Source organism: Aptenodytes patagonicus, chromosome 18 (assembly GCF_965638725.1).
Source record: "Aptenodytes patagonicus chromosome 18, bAptPat1.pri.cur, whole genome shotgun sequence".
Classification (NCBI taxonomy): domain Eukaryota; kingdom Metazoa; phylum Chordata; class Aves; order Sphenisciformes; family Spheniscidae; genus Aptenodytes; species Aptenodytes patagonicus.
Window position 1 is genome coordinate 11,102,616 of NC_134966.1, and position 18,840 is coordinate 11,121,455.

Sequence of the window (18,840 nt, forward strand, 5' to 3'; positions counted from 1 at the left end):
TCAAGTGCCGCGTTTCTCTGCCACTGCAGCACTGACACATAGGTGTACCCTGACACTCGTCCACCTGTAACCTACAGCCCTACCAACCCCTGGTGTTTTTCACCTTTGCATAAAAGCCCAGCTAGATTCTGGGCTAGTCTTTGAAATAAGCAGTAATCTTATTACCTTTATCAGTTCAATCCTCTTAAGGTTAAGTCAATCCTATTAATCAGGCTCGTGATGTGGAGAACCTTATTATTTCAAAGTCAATCTGCCCATCAGTCAGTTACGATATTGGGAACAATCAGCTCCAGCCCAGAGGGGTGCGTGACCCAAGTGACATGTGTGGGGCCATGGGTCTCATCAGCTCCGTGACACCCTGCGTGCTCCAGCTGTGGACATGTCCCTGAGAGGCTGGGGCTGGAGGACCTTCCCCGGGATGGTGAGGTGCAAAATCCTTCCTGGGTATTGACAGGATACGTCCTGCCAAACTTGTGTTGCTTGTTGGTTATGTCTCTGGAAAGGCTCCCTTTGCCTAGGAAATGCTCCTGCGCTCACCACCGCCATGCCAGGCACCCGCTGGCTCCATCTTTCTGCCTCCTGGGCTCAGGAGCTGGAGGAGGGAGGCATTGCCCAGTGACATCCCCCAGGCACAGGGACTGGCACCTTGAACCCCTTCGGAACTGGGATACTTGATGTAGACAGACCCCTCGCCAGGGTTGGATGGGCTTTCTTGGCATTGGCAAGTGCAAGCACTGGAAGTTTCAAGCCCTGCGGGGTGCTCGGCCCCCCAGCCCGGCGGGGTGCTCGGGGCCGAGGGCTCGTGGTGCTCTGGGCAGGCAGGGCTGTCAGCTGTTGATCGGACGTGTGACTGAATTAGCTGTCTTCTCTGCTCCGGCTTTGTCCCCTGCCAAGAAGCTTTTTCTTCCCATTTTTTGTGTTTGAGCAATGCGATTAGTCCGCTTCCTTGGTCCTATTGACATGGGCAATGAAGGATTGTTTTCCTGAGCAGCTGTTGGTTTTTCTCTCAGTGGACTTCACTTTCCAATGAGCCTTTTCCAATTCAGGCCACCCCCAGGGCAGCTCCAGACGTCCGCCTGCGGGGACCTCACGCGGAGCGGCGCAGGGCTGCAGCACACTCATTTCCAGGGCATCACCCCTATTTCCGTATTCTCCTTCCAGCTTCCCCAGGCAGAGGTTTGGGGGATCCGCCGTGGCAGCGTGAAGCAGTCCTGCTGCGAAATGACTTATTTAGTCAGATGTCCTGAATTGCTGCATGTGTGAGGGACAAGGCAGGGGTTAGGACACATTTCCTCACCCACAGGAAGATGCTGTTTGGTTGTGGTTTGAGGCAGGAGGATGAATTCAACCAGGTGGGGCAGTGGAAGTGGCATCTGAAGCTCAACAGATGAAGACCCAGGGGAAATGGAAACGTTTTTAGGCTACACTACAGGTAAATCAGGATGGAGACATTTGAGGGACAGAACGAGGCGCATGGAGCAAACCCAGGCTCAGGCCAGCGCTGCTGGCTGCCCCGTGCAGGCAGGATGGGTGCTGGGGGTGACACACAGCCGGGGACAGCCATCCAGAGGATGCTGTGGCTGAGGATGTGGGGAAATGAGCTGCAGAGCAGTGTGGGCATCCCATGTGGAGGGGAAGCTGCAGCACTGGAAGTACTTTGTTGGTGGCGTGTTTGAGCCCTGAGGTGGTGCTGAGGACTCTGCCTGCCACCTGCCTGCTGCTGCCTGCTGCGGGGACCGGGCTGCCACTCCAGCAGCGAAACTCCTGCATGCGTTTCTAGAGGATGGAGGAGCTGCCTTAGAATAGCACATGCCGCTGTGGGCTCATGCTTGGTTTATTTGAAAAGTGCTGGAAACCAGTGCAGCCTTCTGCTGTCATGCTCTGAATTTATTTGTTTATGAATTGCTCTTCTCTATCAGCATGTGTGCAGTGACTGAAGTTGCACAGGTTCAGCTGTGTCCAGTCTGAAGCAAATATCCTTAAAATAAACACAGGAGCAAGCCTGAAGAATGCTGCCACAGCCCTTAATTTTTACTGTAGACCTTTTCCTTCCCCTCTTGACTCCACTGTAATGAAATAAAGCATCTTATTTTCTTCCATTGCCAGGGGCCCTAACTAAAAACAACCCCCTGCTGATCTCTGCTGCTCAGAAACAGGGAGTTTTATTGGCTTTAGTTATTGCATTGTATTCAGAGCCTTGTATGTGGGTGAGTGAGGCCCCCAGAGGGATTCAACAAGTATTTGCATTCCGTTTGTGTCTTCCGAGTGCTGGCTGCTGGCGTACTTAAGGCAGAGATACCAGATGTGTGATCCAGAGCTGATGTGGCTTTTTTCTGTGGAGGGAAGGCAAGATCTGGAAGATGGCCCTGGGACAGAAATTGCAGGATGTCATGGGAACTGACCCACGGATGAGGCTTCTTTCCCTCGGCTAGCAGAGCTCCGCTCACGCAAGTACGCTGGCTGTGGGTATTTTGATCCCTGATGTATCTCAGGACCGGTTTGTACAGCCCGGCGAGATGCCTCCTGCAGCCCAGGGAGACTGGACCTGCTGGGGACGGTGAGAAGCCCTGGCCCGGGGGGATGCTGTTGGGTATCCTGGCTCTCGCCTCCATCCCCTGGTCAGTAACAAGGCTGGATTCTGCCACGTTACACCCCAGCTTTGGGTGCTGTGCCGTAATGGAGCTCTTCGGGATTTCAGCAGCTTTCCTTTCCACTTTGGAGACAAGAGGTCGTTTTCTCAGCAGTCAAGCTGCAGCTGCTCCGTAGGGGATAACGACTGCAGCAGAGGTTTTTGGGGGGATCTTCTCTGGCTTTGTGTTGAGTCCCACACTGGGATTTTTGCCTCATTTTAAATTCTAGTGAATTCTGTAGATCAGCCAAAATCATAAAAATTCACATTATCGCTGGCTAAAACTTGGCCCTTGGGTTTCCACCACTCGGCAGCCCTGGCTCACGGTTGGGTTGTGCATCACAGCTTGGCCCCACATCCCGCGGCAGCCAGTCCTCAGCTGACAAGAGGGGGGGAAAAGCAAACACTTGGCTAAGAAAAGCTATAAAACTCAGTGTTCCTGAGCTAATTAGTATTTTGGGAAAGTGACAGGAAAGAGAATCAAGCAAAGCCAAGGTCAGCGGCTGCTAATTAAGAATCAGCACCTTGTGTCAGCCTGAGCTGTGGCTTGGAATTGAAACGTACCCCGGGAGAGACCCAGGAAGATAAAGGTGATAGAGTTACCCAGATAGCAGCTAACAGGATTTGAGCAGGGGTTTAAAGTTTCATTCCAGCTTGGCTGATAAAAGGGGCAAAATGAGAGAAAATAGTGGGGGGAGGCGTGTGCTTTGCTTCCAGGAGGGATTTTTGCCTCTGCAGCTGCCGGAGCATTGCAGACGTAGCGGGATCTGAGGAAGGAGATCTTCTGGCTAAAGAAATAATGGAAGTGACTTTTTTTTCCAAAGCTCCTCTGGCTTTTTTGGAGGCTCTTCTGGGAAGGTCACAGCAGCATGTCAGTCCCAGTCATGGTCTTGTGGGAAGGCGGGAGGGATCGGGCCGTTGGGTGCTGCAGAGATGCCAGCCTTCCTGCCCTCCTTCCCTGTTCTCAGATGGGAGACGTACCTGCCTGCCACCTGGATTTTCCTTTGTCTGGGACAGAAGCAGAGTAATGAAGGGCCTGTGGATTAAATGATTTGGGTCTGTTGGGTTCAGGTGGAGCTGTTGGTTGAACCTTGATTAAACTTTCAATGCACAGGCATCCATATGAAAAATGAAATGGAGCTAAGTGCCTCTCTTGCAAATCTCCCGGACAGCAGCTGGCAGGGAATGGGACCTGACTGTCCCCTCTGCCGAGTCTGGGTTGGAGCAGGCTGGGTCATGGCCACAGCACTTCGGGGGGCTCTGGGAGCTGTGCTTCGCGTGGGGACGGCAAGGACAGGACCTGGGTCCCTGCACGGCAGCTCTGGGGTGCTCCTGCTCCCCCTGCCAGGAACAGGTTACATCTGGTACGGTCATGACAAATGAAGGAGAATTTCTTAGTGAAAGGTTATTAACTGAGCAGATTATTTTGTTTTAGAGGAAGGCAGTTTAAAAAAGTGCCCTTGGTTGTAGAGGTGAATTGTATGTCAACATTGCTCTGTCTTCTGCATGGGGAAACAGTAAGAGGTCTAATGCATGTGATTTACGTGGTGCCAGCAGCCTGTTTCCCTTTGTCGTCCAGGTGAGTGGTGCTGGGTGGGAGGAGGTCGACCCTTTCAGCACTCAGCGCAGTGAGGAGCTGGGCAGGGGCCCAGAGCTGCTTTTCCCATTAGCAGTGCAGAGAACAGAAGCTGAATATGTATTAGCATTAAAAACTGCATGGCATTTCTCCTGCATTAACGCTAGCTACAGCACACTAAATATTACACCATGTAGCGGATTTTCAGCAGAATGCATAGGGAGCTACGTGACCCTCTCTGATCAGTTAACACTGTTGCTGAAGCAGACACGGAGCTCGGTCTGAAGTGCTGTTTTTCTGTTAGAATTTGCAGTTCAGTAGCCCAGACTGATGCACGGGGCAGCTGTCAGCATGAGGTCTGCTCCTGCTCACCCCTTCCATTGCTCTGCAGCACAGAGGATTATAAAATTGCATGCTATTTGGTTGTGTGCACATCAGATCAAAAATGTGCCCAAAATGTGTGCTGTAGCAGTGCTGTTTATTTCCTTGAATACTAAGGAAATAGGACATTTGAGCATCTTGATGCATATTACAGGATTGATGCTCAGCTGTTAACTGTGGGGCACAGCTCATGACATCTCAGTATGCCCCTGTTTTGCAACCAGTGCAGTTAAACACCAAACGCAGCCAATTTAACAGTGGAGAAAATGTTTCATCCACAAAACGTGAGGCTGATACGAGACCCAACCAAAAACCAGCACTGATGGAGGGGCGAATATGGTGCAGGCCTGGAATGAGTCATTTTTTGGGGTGCAAAAGTTGTGACTCTCCAGAGATTTATCTCTCCTCTTGTCTCCATGAGGCTGGAGAAACAGGAGAAAAGTCGGGCTGGTAGTAACGCAGCATGCACACACAGGATCACCCGCAGTATCTCCACTCCCTCTTGTGTCTTACAAAGGTGAGACCTCTCTGGAGAAGGGGAGGCTGCCTGTTCTGCTGAACAAAGCATATGTCAGTATGTGGTGACCCACTGTGGGCTTTGCTTTCCAGGATTTCTTGACTGACCTGATGATGTCTGAAGTTGATCGCTGTGGTGAGAATGAGCATCTCATTTTCAGGGAGAATACATTGGCCACCAAAGCAATCGAAGAATACCTGAAGCTGGTGGGGCAGAAATACTTGCAAGATGCCTTAGGTACGTACAGAGCGTTGGCAGGTCTCGCCCAGAGAGGTCCTCCTCTAAGCTGCAGGGTGCTCTGCGTGGTGGAGATCATCAGCTGAGCCCTGATGTCCATAGGAGGCACCAGCGTTTACCTGCTGGAGGGTTTCTCTGGCAGCGGGGTCTGAGCCTGGGGCACAGCCACAGCTGCAGCGGGCAGCTCTCTGCTCCCAGGTGAAGGTCACTGCTGAGTTAGCGCTTTAATCTGCTTTCAGAGGAGATAACAAATTGATATTTGAAAGCATTATGCTGCCTGCCAAATCTTCTGTCTTGGCGCTGGCAGTGTCATGGAGGCTGATTGAATCCTTCCCCTGATTGCACACCCCCGCTGGAGACGCTCCCCCGGTTCCTTGCAGCACTAGTGAGTCAGATGAAGTCTCCCAAGTTACAGTGATGAGAGTTGCCTCCCAGATCACACTGGGAACCCTCCTGGTGTTTTTTTTTTTTAAAGTGCTGGCTATGTTTATGGCTCCAAAAATATTTCTCTTGATGCAAATGAAAATAATTAGAGCTTCTGCTTCTGGGCAGGTCAGGAAGGAATTGCTGTGTTGCTGTGTGCAGCCAGCACAGCACGAGGATGGGGAGAGGCTGCCTTTGAAGCATTGTGTCTGAACCTCAGCCAAAGGCAGCTAGATTGGATCCACATCCTAGCAGTAGGATGAGCAGAGTTTCTATTGAGCTGTTAATTTTTCAGTATGTTGGGTTCCTACTAATGGATTTGTGTAATGTTAGCAAGGAGCAAAGTACTGTAAATACTTTACTAAGATAATAATAATAATAATGACAACATTGAGGAAGGGGAGATCACTGAGCAAATTTAGTCAAACCAAGAGATAGCCCACAAGAATAGGAAAAGGAATATTATTTATTTCTGCCTTGTAATGCTTTCTGATTGAAGGCAAGTCTGTAAGTAGATTACCTCATAAAATTTCTAAAAAGCCAGGAGATTAGTGAAGGCAGAGAATTTTGAAATATTCCCCTTTCAGGGCTCAATGCAAATGCTGCCAAGCCAGCTCCATCTAGTACAGGAGGAGCCTGCGGTTCTTGCTTGCTGTTTGGGGCCCTGATTCTGTGTAGACCTTTTATCAGTGAAATGATTCATCTGTGTGTCACAAGGGAACACAATACAGCATAGCGCTTTCCTTTAAACCATGAAGCACAAGCAAGTAATAGGGCCGGATAGTAACAGCAGGCATCACCTGCAGGCGAGCAGAGAGGCTCCAGAGCTCCCTGGCAGAGCTGAAAATACATTGGAGAGGCTCTCCAGTACGTAATTAAAATCTGTTTTGGCAAGAGGGGAGGAATGCAGACTAGAGCGGGCAAAAAACAGGAGGCTGGGAAAATCCAAGACAGTCAGGAATTAGGAGATGAGCAAACCAACTGGAATTAGAAGAAAACCAAAGCAAACCTATCTCCCAGAACATCACCCGGCCCTGCAGGTCTGTAGCTAAACGCTCTCTCTTAATCCCCGTTATCCCGTCCCCGGGTCTCCCCAGCCACTGCTGTGTGCTAACTGGGATGGACGACGGTAATCCCCCCCAGCTGGACACGTGCCGAGGTGGTGGGAAGCACCCTCAGCCCGGGCAGCAGGGGTCTGTGCCCGGGTACCCCAGGGTGAAAGGTGGCACGAAGGCGAGGAGCTGGCAGAGCAGGCCCACAATGTGAGTCTCCACAAGGGTGAGGAGCAGCCAGGCAGCAAACAGGAGTGCAGGGAAACTCAGAGAAATATTTTAATTTAATTTTGTGTGATGTTCAGCTCAAAATAAACCAAGTAAATTGTTTCTTTCCTTTAATTACCTATTTCTCCTGTGAATCACGCTGGCTTGTCAGCGCCAGGGCACAGTCTGCAGTAGCAGGACATCCTACAAATAATTACAGAACTTGCCAGCGTACTTCCTACTGGATTAGCCCAAGGGAGCGTCTCTGGAACTGGTGTAATGGGGGGTCAGGGCAGGCTGAGGAAGCGGGTGTTTTGGCAGCAGGGTTCTGATGCAATAGCCCATAGCCACAGAGGCAGAGCTGCCAACTGGGGAAGAGGGATGAAACATGCTCATTGGGAGTCTGGGTGCCTTTCTGCAGGGTGTGCTGTATTGTTTTGTGAGCTCCCAAGGCAGTGCCGGCTGCTCCTGGGTCCGCTCGGAGATCTTGAGAGCTGGTCTGGGGCACAGCCTGCCCCGGGAGCCACCACCACCTGCTCTCGTACCCAGCTTCTGTTCAGCCAGTGTGATGGGGCGTAGGGTAACTGCTCCAGCACTGGGGCTTACGAACAGTCTCGCTTGAAGACTGCGTGTCTCATGTCTCCAAAACCCGTCACCGACTGTCTGTTTTACAGGGGAATTTATCAAGGCTCTGTATGAATCAGATGAAAATTGTGAGGTGGATCCCAGTAAGTGTTCGTCTTCGGACCTTCCTGAACATCAGAGCAACCTGAAAATGTGCTGCGAGCTGGCCTTCTGCAAAATCATCAACTCCTACTGGTCAGTATCCCGCGAGTGTCGCTCCCCTCCGCATGCCCTCAGCTAGCGCAGAGGCGGTACAGCTGCAGGGGACAAGGGTGGCAGCAGTCCCATCTTCAGGCTGTTGGTACCTGTCCCTTAGCTGCGCTGATGGGCAGCTTGTCAGAGAGCTTTAGAGGGAGAGCTGCGGGGCCCTGCCCGCGTCCCGCAGTACATAAGGGGGTCCTGGTGGTCCAGGAGCAAGGGTGGGGATGGCCAGGGGGTGAGACAGCAGCTCCCGCTCAGCCGGAGTTTGGAGTATCTGCTCTGGGGGTGCGACAGACTCACTGATTCCCCATCACGCTTGTTTTCAGTGGGTGCTGAAGGGTTACTGGAGCTCAGACACAGGGATGGGGCAGTGGAGTCAAGGAATACAAAATGCCTTTGCCAGTGTGACCAATTCAGAGAGGGACTTCATGCCAACTGTATATGGAAGTCTGGAATAAAGGGCAGAAATGCGTGTCCCGGGTCTCCTACCCATGTAACCATTCAGTCTGGATCAAACTGATGGACTCTGCCTGCCTCCCCAGAGCACCAGGTGAAGTTTTGAAATCCTCTCTGCAGCAGGCAGGGTCTGTGGCACTCCTCCTGCCTGCAAGGAAGCTGCACCAGCACAGGGAGCTTTTGTTTAGGCAGATGTTCTCTTGTTGCAGAGTGCTGGAGCCTGGGAGGATGCTGCTGTTACTCCCGGGTTGCTGTTTGGCTCAGCATCCTGCATTCCTCTGGGTTAACCCCTTTCTCTCCGAGCCCCGGGGTGCTTGCTGAGGCGGAGACAGGGAGCCCATTGCCTCCTTGGCCCGAGGCCTGGTATGCAGTTTGTGGCATTTCCTAGTTGTTTGTTCTCAGGGTAAAGGTTCTTGCAACTAGTTGGAACAGGCCCGAATATGGAAAATTGATTGGAGTAAGGTGGTCGTATCTTGTTGTGGAGGTGGCTGTCAGGCCTGGCTGCGCGCATGGTGTTACCTGCTGCTCAGCCCTGGGGACTGGGAGCCAGGAGTCCTTGGGTCTGTTACAGATGCTGCCTGCAAAGATGACCTGAAAGGGGAAAAAATGGGCTTGTGACCCTCTTTACTTGGAGAAATAAAAATATTTTCTTTCTGCTTCTTGCTAACATACCCAGAGACTCTTGTCCTGATCATATGAGAGAATGATCATTTTTGTCTTACTGCTGGATTTGCAGTCTTTCTGCTTAGAAGTCTGGACCTAGTTTTTATTAATGTATTTAGTAGCAGCACTGTTGTTGCAAAACATCAACTAAGGGTAATATTGGAGGAAGGAAGTATTTGATAATAAAAAATTCTCATTTTTTCTCCTATCCCAGCTGTTGTGTTGAGGCCTGAAAACTCATTATAGGTAATCTCCCAGGATACTGAGTGTGCCCTCCTGCAAGCCCAGGAAGGGAATTGCTTTTCTTGATATTGCTGAGGGAGAGAACAAGCAGTGAGAGGCTCACTCAGACTTCCTTTATCTACCACAAATAAGCAAGGGGCAGATCTCTTCACAGGTATCCTATACCTTATCCTGGGCCAATTAATAACTCTGACTCAGGAATGGCATTTACCTGCTCTCCCAGGAGGGATTCACTGCTTTTAGTCACCAGTGGATTATAATTGTTTGAATTAATGTCTTCCTAAAAATACCTAAAGCAGCACTAAAAGGTTGCTCTAAAAATAGGCTGGAAAAGTGACCTAAGGAAAGTCAGGAATGCACGGGAAGTTTGTTCCCCCAGTCCTGCCTTTCCAAGGAAGGCTGGAGCAGCTGAGCTGCTGCTCTGAGTGGTTCCCCCTCGGTCCTTTGTGCTCAGCGGTTCTTGGGAATTAATTGGGCTGATGAGTGTTCGGGATTGGCCAAGGTATCCTGACAGCTAACGATCTTGCTTTAAATAGAGTGCCAGAGTGTGCATGCTTATCTGCCGGAGAGAGTCAGAGAGAGGAAAGAGGTTTACAATAACTGAAAATTGTTATAATTATGACATAATTTGGACATCTGGAAAGTTTCAGTGTAAGCAGAAATTCAGCATGTGGAAGCTCGTTACTGGAAAGTTGGGTAATGAATTACGGGCCCGTTTGTCACATAAAGCCGGCTAACTGAATTCCATCCGCTGTTACACAATTAAACTTTTATGGTCTCCCAGCCTGTGATAGTGAACAGTACTCACGGGCTGTATGCAGCCGGTGCATACATTTTCAAGGGTTTACTTTCCAGAAACTGCACAACCTGTCCTGATCATTCAAGCCTTAAATTGCTTAAAGGATTCTGCTGTTTCTGGGCATATACCATGAAGTAACAGGGCTTTGTCCAATTGTGTGGATCAAGCCAAAGACAGAGGAGAATTTATCCAGCCAAAGACGTTGGCTAATGTTATTTATAAAGCACAGGGTAAAAGCTCATGTGTGTGAAAGCACGAAGCCAACACAGAGCAGAAGTTGAACATGATGGCAGCATTTCCTGAGCACTTCCATGGAGTGTCACCGCCCATGTCAGAAGGACAGAGAGAAACCTCCTGGAAACCTGGAGCGCAGCTACGTGGGCCTCTGTATGCAGCAGTGCCGTGCTGAGCGGGCTGCCTGGGGCGGGAAGCACGTGGCGGGGTGCCCACTGACTGGGATTAACAGCAGCAGCCCCAGACCTGGGGCGTGCGGCCGGGCAGTGTGGTCTGCAGCTGGCAGATTAATGAAATGAGGGGTGAGGGCTCTGCCTGCTGAGCGTGCGCGCTGCTGGCTCAGAGAATGGCCGCGGAGCTAGAGGCCACGGCCATTTGGCTGCAGGGTACATGCCACTCTGACAGACCACAAACCCTGCAGGTCCTGAACTCTGCAGCTGTGGTGAGGAGCAGTCAGTTGGTCTTGATGAAGTGAGTGTCCGTAGCCCTGGGAAGCAAGAGGCCGGAGGATGGGGAGTGCTGGCAGCAGGAGGAGCACCCTTGTATTCACCCGGAGGCCTGGCGGTGCTGCCGCAGGGGCAGCGTGCATGGGTGGGTTCTTCGCTCTGAATGCTCCTCAGTTTCGGAGCTTCCCACCTGGTTCTTGCTGCTGGTGGCCAGCGGACAGGGTCTCTGGCCATGCAACTCCCATGGTTTTCTCTTCTTCCCGACTCGTGTGAGGTTCAACCACAGGGCAGTCAGTCCCAGAGAGGGGGCAGGCCAGTGAGAAGCCAGCTGACATTGCTTTGCTTCTCCCAGATAGTCCCTGCAGCAAAACTGGGAAGCCGTCCTCTGAAATGGCTGTTTGTTAAGGAGATTTATGGCCTAAAATGGAGTCTGACCCCTCTTCAGTCTGCTTTTGTACCATCCAGCCCTGTCGGTAAACAGCTCTGGTTTTGAAACAAAGATGGTGGTTGCTGGCCAGGGCAGCCTCCGGGGCAGGTGGGGAGCTGTGTACCAGGGGCCCAGGGGACCAACGGCAGTGCAGTGGGACCCACTGCCAGCCTGCCTCCGCGGGTGGGAGTATCCAGCTGAATAAATAACACATGCTGGGAACAGGATAAGGTGGGAGCAGGGAGCTGGGGAGGGCTGAGCAGAAACAGGCAGCAAGTTCTCTGGTGATAAGGGCTGCTGCAGCGAGCGTCTGCTGGACCCGAGGAAATTCTGGTATCCAGGAAAGCCAGGCTGACGTCTGTGCAGTTACAAGGCTGGAGTAACTCCGGTGGGGCTCCGCGTTTGTACTAGTCACAGTGGGATTTGATCCCGGTGCTTGAACAGGAGTATTACAATTTGCACAGCCCTCCCTCCAAGCACCAGCTGTGCCGGTGACGCCGGTACTGCTGGTGTTTCTGCTGAGGGGGTCCCACGATGCTGTGTTTTTTCAGGAGACACACTCCACCTTGGTGGCTGAGCTTTCCCCCAGCTCGTAGTGCCCCATGACAAAGCCAACTGAGTTGCGATGAGCTGCTTTGCACACTTTGTTTCGTATCTCTGTCTTCCTGGTTGTCTGGGGTTTTGGCACCCAGCATAACCAGGAACATTAGTGTGATGAAAGCTGCTTCTCTTACAACTTTATGGAGAGGCTTTGCTTTTTCCTGTGCGGTTTGAGTCTCTTAATAGACACTCTGCAATAAAAAAAGGACAAGAGCCTGTGACTGGTGTAGACAGCAGTGCTGCTATGGATCAACAGGGTGAGAGGGCTCTACTGTTGTACAGGTCTGGGGGTCGCACCCCATGGCTGATACGCACCATGTTTAGTTACTGCTGTGTGGCAGTTTGAACACCCTGGCCTTGAACTTGCCATCCCTGCATGTCCTTCTGTCATTTCAGTGTCTTCCCGAGGGAGCTCAAAGAAGTTTTTGCCTCATGGAGACAAGAATGCAGCAACCGAGGGCGCCCAGACATTAGTGAGCGACTGATCAGTGCCTCCCTATTCCTCCGGTTCCTCTGTCCGGCCATCATGTCCCCGTCCCTCTTCAGTCTCCTGCAGGAGTACCCAGATGACCGCACTGCGCGCACTTTGACCCTCATTGCCAAGGTCACCCAGAACCTCGCCAACTTTGCCAAGTAAGCCGGGGTGCAGGAGCAGGAGGGGGCAGGTCTGGAGAGGGGGAAGGAAGCTCCGGGTGTGTAGGCAGAGCCATGGCTCCGGCGTCAGGAGACCCACACTGGCTGCTCCTTTCCTCGGTGGAAAGGGCCTGTTTGTTTCCTGTTGGCTTTTTCCCCCACGTCTCTCTGGGACCCGTTCCCTCACTGTTAGGTCAGGGAGATCATTTAAGTTTCCAAAACAGGACATGTTTTACGAGCAGGAAAACAGGCTGTTTTGACCACACAGACGAGCAGGCAGGGTGGCAGCAGGAACGCCCCGGCACAGCCAGGCACCTTGTCCTGTGATGATGGCTGTGCGGGGCATGGCTGGCGGCGGTGCACTGCCCACCTCCCATCACAGGCACCAGCAGAACCAGAACCCAAACAGCAGCAGTGGTGTGCATAGCTCAGGAGCTGGTCTTTCCCTCCTGTGAGCTCCGGGACCTTCCTTGCTATTAAAATGCAGTTGTCTGAACTGGGAAGGTATGAAAAGAGAATGGGGACACTATCAATTTCTAACTAAGCCCACTGGTTTGATGGAGACAAAGCGGGAGATTCCTGAAAATCTTTCCACTGGCTGCAGCTCTGAGCTACTTATCCTGAGCTCTGATAACAAAACGATGAGCTTTCTGAAACATGAATGGACAGTTTCCATCTAAAGCTTCTTAGATTTGGAAACTAGCTTAGTACACACGCTCGCAGTCAGGAATGCGCGTACATGCACGCAGATGGAGACGGAAGACATACAAGTGTGTTACACTAGATGACAGAAATTCTCTATATTCCTGACCAATCCCTAACTAAAGGGTTTTCAGATATTCAGCACTTTGCAGGAAAGACTCTTTAACTAAGCTGACATTCGTCAAGCCAAAGTGATCAAGCAGAGCTGTCCTGCAGATGGCACGCAGCCGAGCCTCTCCTCACAGACTCGCTGTCACTGGCACAGCACCAACCGCTGCTGGTACAGTTGAACCACGAGGGCCTCCCTGTTGTGCTCTAAATAAGACATCTAACTGAGAGCGAAGTCTGGGTGGCGTGCTTGGAGGGCAAAAGGAGGTTGCAGGAAGCCCGCGGGGACAAATGGGCTGACCCAGCTGCATTTGTGGCTCTCCAGGGTGATCCCCAGAGCAGTTGTGCCAGGGCAGCAGCAGCTGGCATGGCTGGAGTTAGCTTCAGTGCCCGTGGAAGAGTGGGGAGAGTGCAGGATTCCTACCACCATCATTCACTGGGCTTCAGTCAGTTGATGGTGCTTGGTATTACGATTTCTTTATTTCCAGTGACAGGTCCTATTTCTGGAGGCTGTGCCCTGACCCAGCAGTAAGATACACTCCATTACCAAGAACAGCTTTGTTTCTCTAGCTTTCACCTTCATTTCTACTGCGGAGATCCCATGCTGACGAGGACTTAGCTGGATTAGGCTGGAGTTAATTTTGGTTCCATGTTCAGTGAGGTACCAGGTGCCTGCTAGCAACCTGATGATCCCAAAGGCTTTGAAGGGTTCAAACGCCAGAGGAAGGCTCTGGCATTCTTACCTGCGTAGGTACCTACCTGTTCTGTTGACTGCACTTCTGTTTACAGGATTTAGCTGAAATTTGTATTGCTGTCTTGATAGGTTTGGCAGCAAAGAGGAATACATGTCCTTTATGAATCAGTTCCTGGAACATGAATGGACTAACATGCAGAGATTTCTACTGGAGATTTCCAATCCCGAAACCATCTCAAACACAGCTGGCTTTGAAGGCTACATTGACCTGGGCCGGGAACTGTCCACTTTGCACTCACTACTCTGGGAAGTCATTTCTCAACTGGAGCAGGTATCCGGGGGGGTTGCAGAGGCAGGCTTTGGGGTGAGCGCAGTTGGCCAGTGCTGGGCATACGCATCACACCACACACCTCCCCATGTCCAGCAGGTATCAATCCATTAGCTGTATCTGTGCACAGCGCAGCTGTTACTAACCCTTAGCACTTCCCCAGCCTTTGCACATGCTGCAGAAGTAGCTCATTCTTTACATCCTTCTTTGAGGCAGGTGAGTATAGCTCTTTTCCTCCTCTGCTGTTTGTCATTGCGGGGTGAGGATGGAGAGGCAGGTGGGATGAGAAGGCAGAGCTGCTGAACACCGGGATTTTGTCTGTCCCAGCAGATTCAAAAGGTTTCTTTTTAATTAAAAGGATTTTTGTCAAGAGCCCTGGACCAGGCTTGGCTATAGCTGTCGTCTTCTGTATCTGAACTTTGTTAATCACGCTTGTTTCCTCTGCCCCACAGCAGCAAATGGTTTCTAAAGCCACATGTTCTGGGACATCCCATAGCCTCAGCGGTGGGGGTAAATGATGGAGAAAATGAATGTTGTTAATGTGATTCACTGAAGAGACTGTCCAGCAACTGGCAAAGCCCATAGTTCTCTAGCAAAAATACAAGATGTTGGTAGTAATTCTGTTCTATTTTCTGCCCAGGGCACTGCAACAAAGCTTGGGCCTCTGCCTCGGATCCTGAGGGATGTCAACTCGGCACTCAGTAACCCGGCCTGTGTGCAGGTCTCGGTCACAGCCGATCACACTGCATCCACGCCTAATGCTGGCAACAGCATCTCTGCGGGGCTACAGAAAATGGTGATAGACAATGACTTATCTGGGTAAGAGCATAAAAGGTGGCCTGGCCACAGACCAGGGAAATACTGAATATTCATCTATTGCCAACACCTGGGCACCTGCAGGGACAGGCAGGACAAGGTGTAGTGTGGAGTTGCCTGATCCATTGACTAGGCTTTCTGATCACAGAACTGATCCTGGATGTAGGTCAGCTCTGAATCTAGACAAAGCAGTGGGCAGTAGCACAAGCACACAGCTCCATCCTGGGTCCCTTGTGAGCCAAAACTGGGGATGTGGTCTGGGAAATCACAAATTTGGAGGTTCTGGTCTCAGATGTTGAGATGTAGCTGCAGAAGCAAAATGCTCATCCCTTGAGGGCTTGTTTGCCTCAAAGTGATGGGTATCGCCATTAAATTCATTAGCTCTCTGAGCATGCAAGATTTATAGGATTGGCCTTATCCATCTTCGTAAGACATAGGGTGTGTGCTGAATTCACTGAGATCCAAATCTGGACATTTCTCTAAGAGTTGCCAAGCTGTAGAGCCTCAGCAATCAATTCCAGTCTACTCTGTCCAGTTTTTATAAAACTGGGTGTTTTTAATGATGAGCAGTGATTCACAGACACAGTCACCTAACATACTGTTTGGCCTAATTATGTAAGGAGTTTCATTCATGGGGAAGATGACTCTGTTGCGGACCTATAATGTTTCTGTTTGTGGAAAATGAAATGGAGCCCACACAAATGGAAAGACTGCTGGTAAAATAGTTTGTAAGTGGAAACTACATAATATTTAACAGGTTAATTAGGAATGAAAGGCAGCAATGGTGCTGGACTTGCTCTAATCAGAGCTGTCATCTCTAATGCTTCCCAGCGTGAGGTACAATTACTTAAATCTAACGCTATGGAGGATCTCTGACAACATGCTTTCACCCAAATACTTGCTTACAATGCACCATCTTTGATCAGCGGTATATTCACATTAAGCTACTGCAGAGCGCTTTCTTCCTATCCCCAAGAAATCAATATTGCATGAATGTATGTTACAGCAGGAGGAGTGGGTGGATAACCTTCAGTTGCTAGGCTGTTAGGGCTCTCTGTCTGACCCTTGGAGGCCTAGTGTGGATCAGGCCCCCATGGTGCTCCGTGCTGTTAATCACGCTGTACAAATATTGGCCTGCGTGCCCTCAGGAGCTTACTGCCCAGGTACAGAGCAGCAGAAACGAGAGTGGCATGGATACAGCCAGTTGGAAGCAGAAAGGGTGACACGTGCCGTCAGCGTGATGAGCAGATCCAGCCGGGGCGGCAGAGCCCCCGAGAGCGTGTCTGTGAATGCCTCCTGCACGGCGCAGCGCTCTCGCCACGCATCCGCACGCCCCTCACTCACCTGCCTACCCCTGCCTGTTCCTGCAGGGCTGGCCCAGGGCTCCTCTGCACCCCTCCGTCCTCTCCACTCCCCTTGCACTGTCCCTCCCCACAGGCAGACCTGGCTGGGCCAGCCCTGCCGCAGGGGCTGGGTTATGTCCCCGTCCCGCACAGCAGTGCCATGCTGATTTCTTCTGAGTGATTTCGTTTTCCTGCTCCAGTGCAGCATTCACAACTCTTCTTTTTTGTTTTGTTTTCCTCTCCTTTTCCTTATGCACTGAATTCCCCGCAGTCTGATAGATTTCACACGGTTACCATCTCCAACCCCTGAAAACAAGGACTTGTTTTTTGTCACAAGGTCTGCTGGGGCCCAGCCCTCGCCTGCCCGAAGCTCCAGTTACTCAGAGGCCAATGAGCCCGACGTGCAGATGTCTAATGGCAGCAAGAGTTTGTCCATGGTGGACTTGCAGGACAATCGGCTCTTGGACAGTGGGGCCAACGCGCCTGGCACGGCTGACTCCCTCAATGACAGTCAGTCGTCCCTCGGGCAGTTGCAGGGCGTATGGACTGCACGGACTCAGCAGAACAGCGTGACGGGCATGGCCACCGTGCGCCGGGTGGGCCAGACCCCCACCACGCCAAGCGGCGAGAGCGCGCCTGGCCGGCCCCAGCTCCTGGCGCCCCTCTCCTTCCAGAACCCTGTCTACCAGATGGCCGCCGGGCTGCCGCTCTCCCCCCGCGGCCTGGGTGACTCTGGCTCTGAGTGCCACAGCTCGCTCAGCTCCCACAGCAACAGCGAGGAGTTGACGGCCAACAAGCATGGCTTCGCCGCCCCTGCCGCCAGCGAGGACTTCACCCGCCGGACGGGGGAGCTGGCCCGCCGGCAGCTCTCGCTGACGGAGAAGGGCGGCCAGCCCACCATGCCACGGCAGAACAGCGCGGGACCGCAGAGGCGGATAGACCAGCCGCCCCCGCCGCCCCCGCCTGTCACCCGGGGCCGGACGCCGCCCTCCTTGCTGAACACGGTTCAGTACCAGCGACCCTCCAGCGGCAGCATGATGTCCTCCTCACCAGACTGGCCTGGCAGCGGGGCCCGTCTCCGGCAGCAGTCTTCCTCCTCCAAGGGTGACAGCCCTGAGATGAAGCAGCGCACGATGCACAAACAGGTGAGTTTGGGGGCTGTACCAGCGCTGGGCATTGAAGGGGCCAGGCGGGGTCAGCCCATGGACTTGGAGAAGAAATTGGCCAGTGGGGATTGCTGCAATGGGAGGGGATGTCACTCTGGCTCTGAGTTACCACATCAGTGCCAACCCCATGGTGGCATTGCATGTGGGGATGTACCTTGGCTCTTGCACCCAGCTTGAGCCTTGAGCCTCCCTTGAGACGGAGGCCCTCCAGGGACGGGGACACAGATCAGTGTTTGTTCTCTGTGTTCCTCCGTTGCGTGGCACGTTGGTGTATGACTGCCACAAGGCGGTAGGGGGCAGAGACACGAGGGCGATGGCAGCCATGCCTCTGTCCTGCGCTACCATCTTGTCACTGCTTTGCCTTTCCATGCCCAGGCTCTCATCCCATGCCATAGTCAACCCTGCGCCATCTCCCAGACTTGGACCAGGCCCTAATCTTCTCTTGTAACTAAGAGTCTCCCCGCTGCTGCTCCTGTCCCAGTGGAGCCATGGCACTCCTGGACACTCCTATCTGTTTGCTCTGTGAGACCCTCCTGTAAGTGCATCTGGGGAGGTGAGAGCGGTATGGAAGGAGTGTGCTCCCCGCCGAGAGTGAGGTTCCTGCTGTGCAGAGCTCTGCAGTGATTCAGGTCCCAGACCGCATGCTGGTCTGCACAGAAATAAATTTCACTATTCGTGGTGCTAAAATTAAAGCAGTAGGTCACAGACCCAGGGCCCTTTGGTTTTCCTGGCATGGATAAATTGTTTTTCTAGCGCTCATTTATTCATTCTACATTTCAGAACTAACCGTATAGAAAATTAACACAGTAGGGCCTCCAGTGCCTAAATAAAGAGTTTTAAAAGTAATGCAAACCCAGAGAATGTGGACAACTGGCAAGAGCTTGCTGCATCTCAGCCCAGACACAGTAGTAAGGCACCTTTTCAGCAGTACGGTATTGAAAGAGCAACAGAGTTGGTGTAACTACCTCTCCTTTACAAGGCAGCCATGGAGGCCTTTGTCAGTGCTGCCCATTGAAGGCTTTTTTATCAGCCCCATCTGGAGCTGTTCTGTGCATACGGTATTGATTCATAAGCGCTGACATTAGCAAGCATGCCATGTAGCAGCGTTTGTACAATGTGGATCAATACTCATTAGGTACAGAGGGCACGGAGCTCTGCAAGCAGCAGCAGCCTGTTTGGTAGCAGAGTTTCTTCCAGAAAGACAACAGTGAACTCCAGGTGACCTTCGGAAAGCCCTGGCCAAGTTGTGTTTGCAGATCTTTCCTCCACCCACCCCTATTGTCCTCTCAAAGTTTCTCTCAAGACCTGAAATCCTCAGAATGCCTCTCCTACCCT

The 18,840-nt window shown here is 52.0% G+C and overlaps 1 protein-coding gene across 12 annotated transcripts in view; it reads left to right on the forward strand.

Annotated features, from left to right (window-relative positions):
- The window catches only part of DAB2IP (DAB2 interacting protein), a 211,106-nt gene that overhangs the window by 178,450 nt on the left and 13,816 nt on the right, over positions 1-18,840 (forward strand). For 11 of the 12 annotated variants that reach the window (XR_012996777.1, XR_012996778.1, XM_076355589.1 and 8 more), the window contains 6 exons: positions 5,196-5,340; positions 7,697-7,841; positions 12,112-12,348; positions 13,982-14,183; positions 14,821-14,999; positions 16,611-17,484. Coding sequence is in view for 10 of the 12 variants with exons in the window: in XM_076355589.1 (XP_076211704.1) it covers positions 5,196-5,340; positions 7,697-7,841; positions 12,112-12,348; positions 13,982-14,183; positions 14,821-14,999; positions 16,611-17,484 (1,782 nt within the window). In the remaining 2 variants the exon portion in view is untranslated. The remainder of the gene's footprint in view (positions 1-5,195; positions 5,341-7,696; positions 7,842-12,111; positions 12,349-13,981; positions 14,184-14,820; positions 15,000-16,610; positions 17,485-18,840) is intronic. The other variant, XM_076355590.1, reaches the window with a different exon arrangement.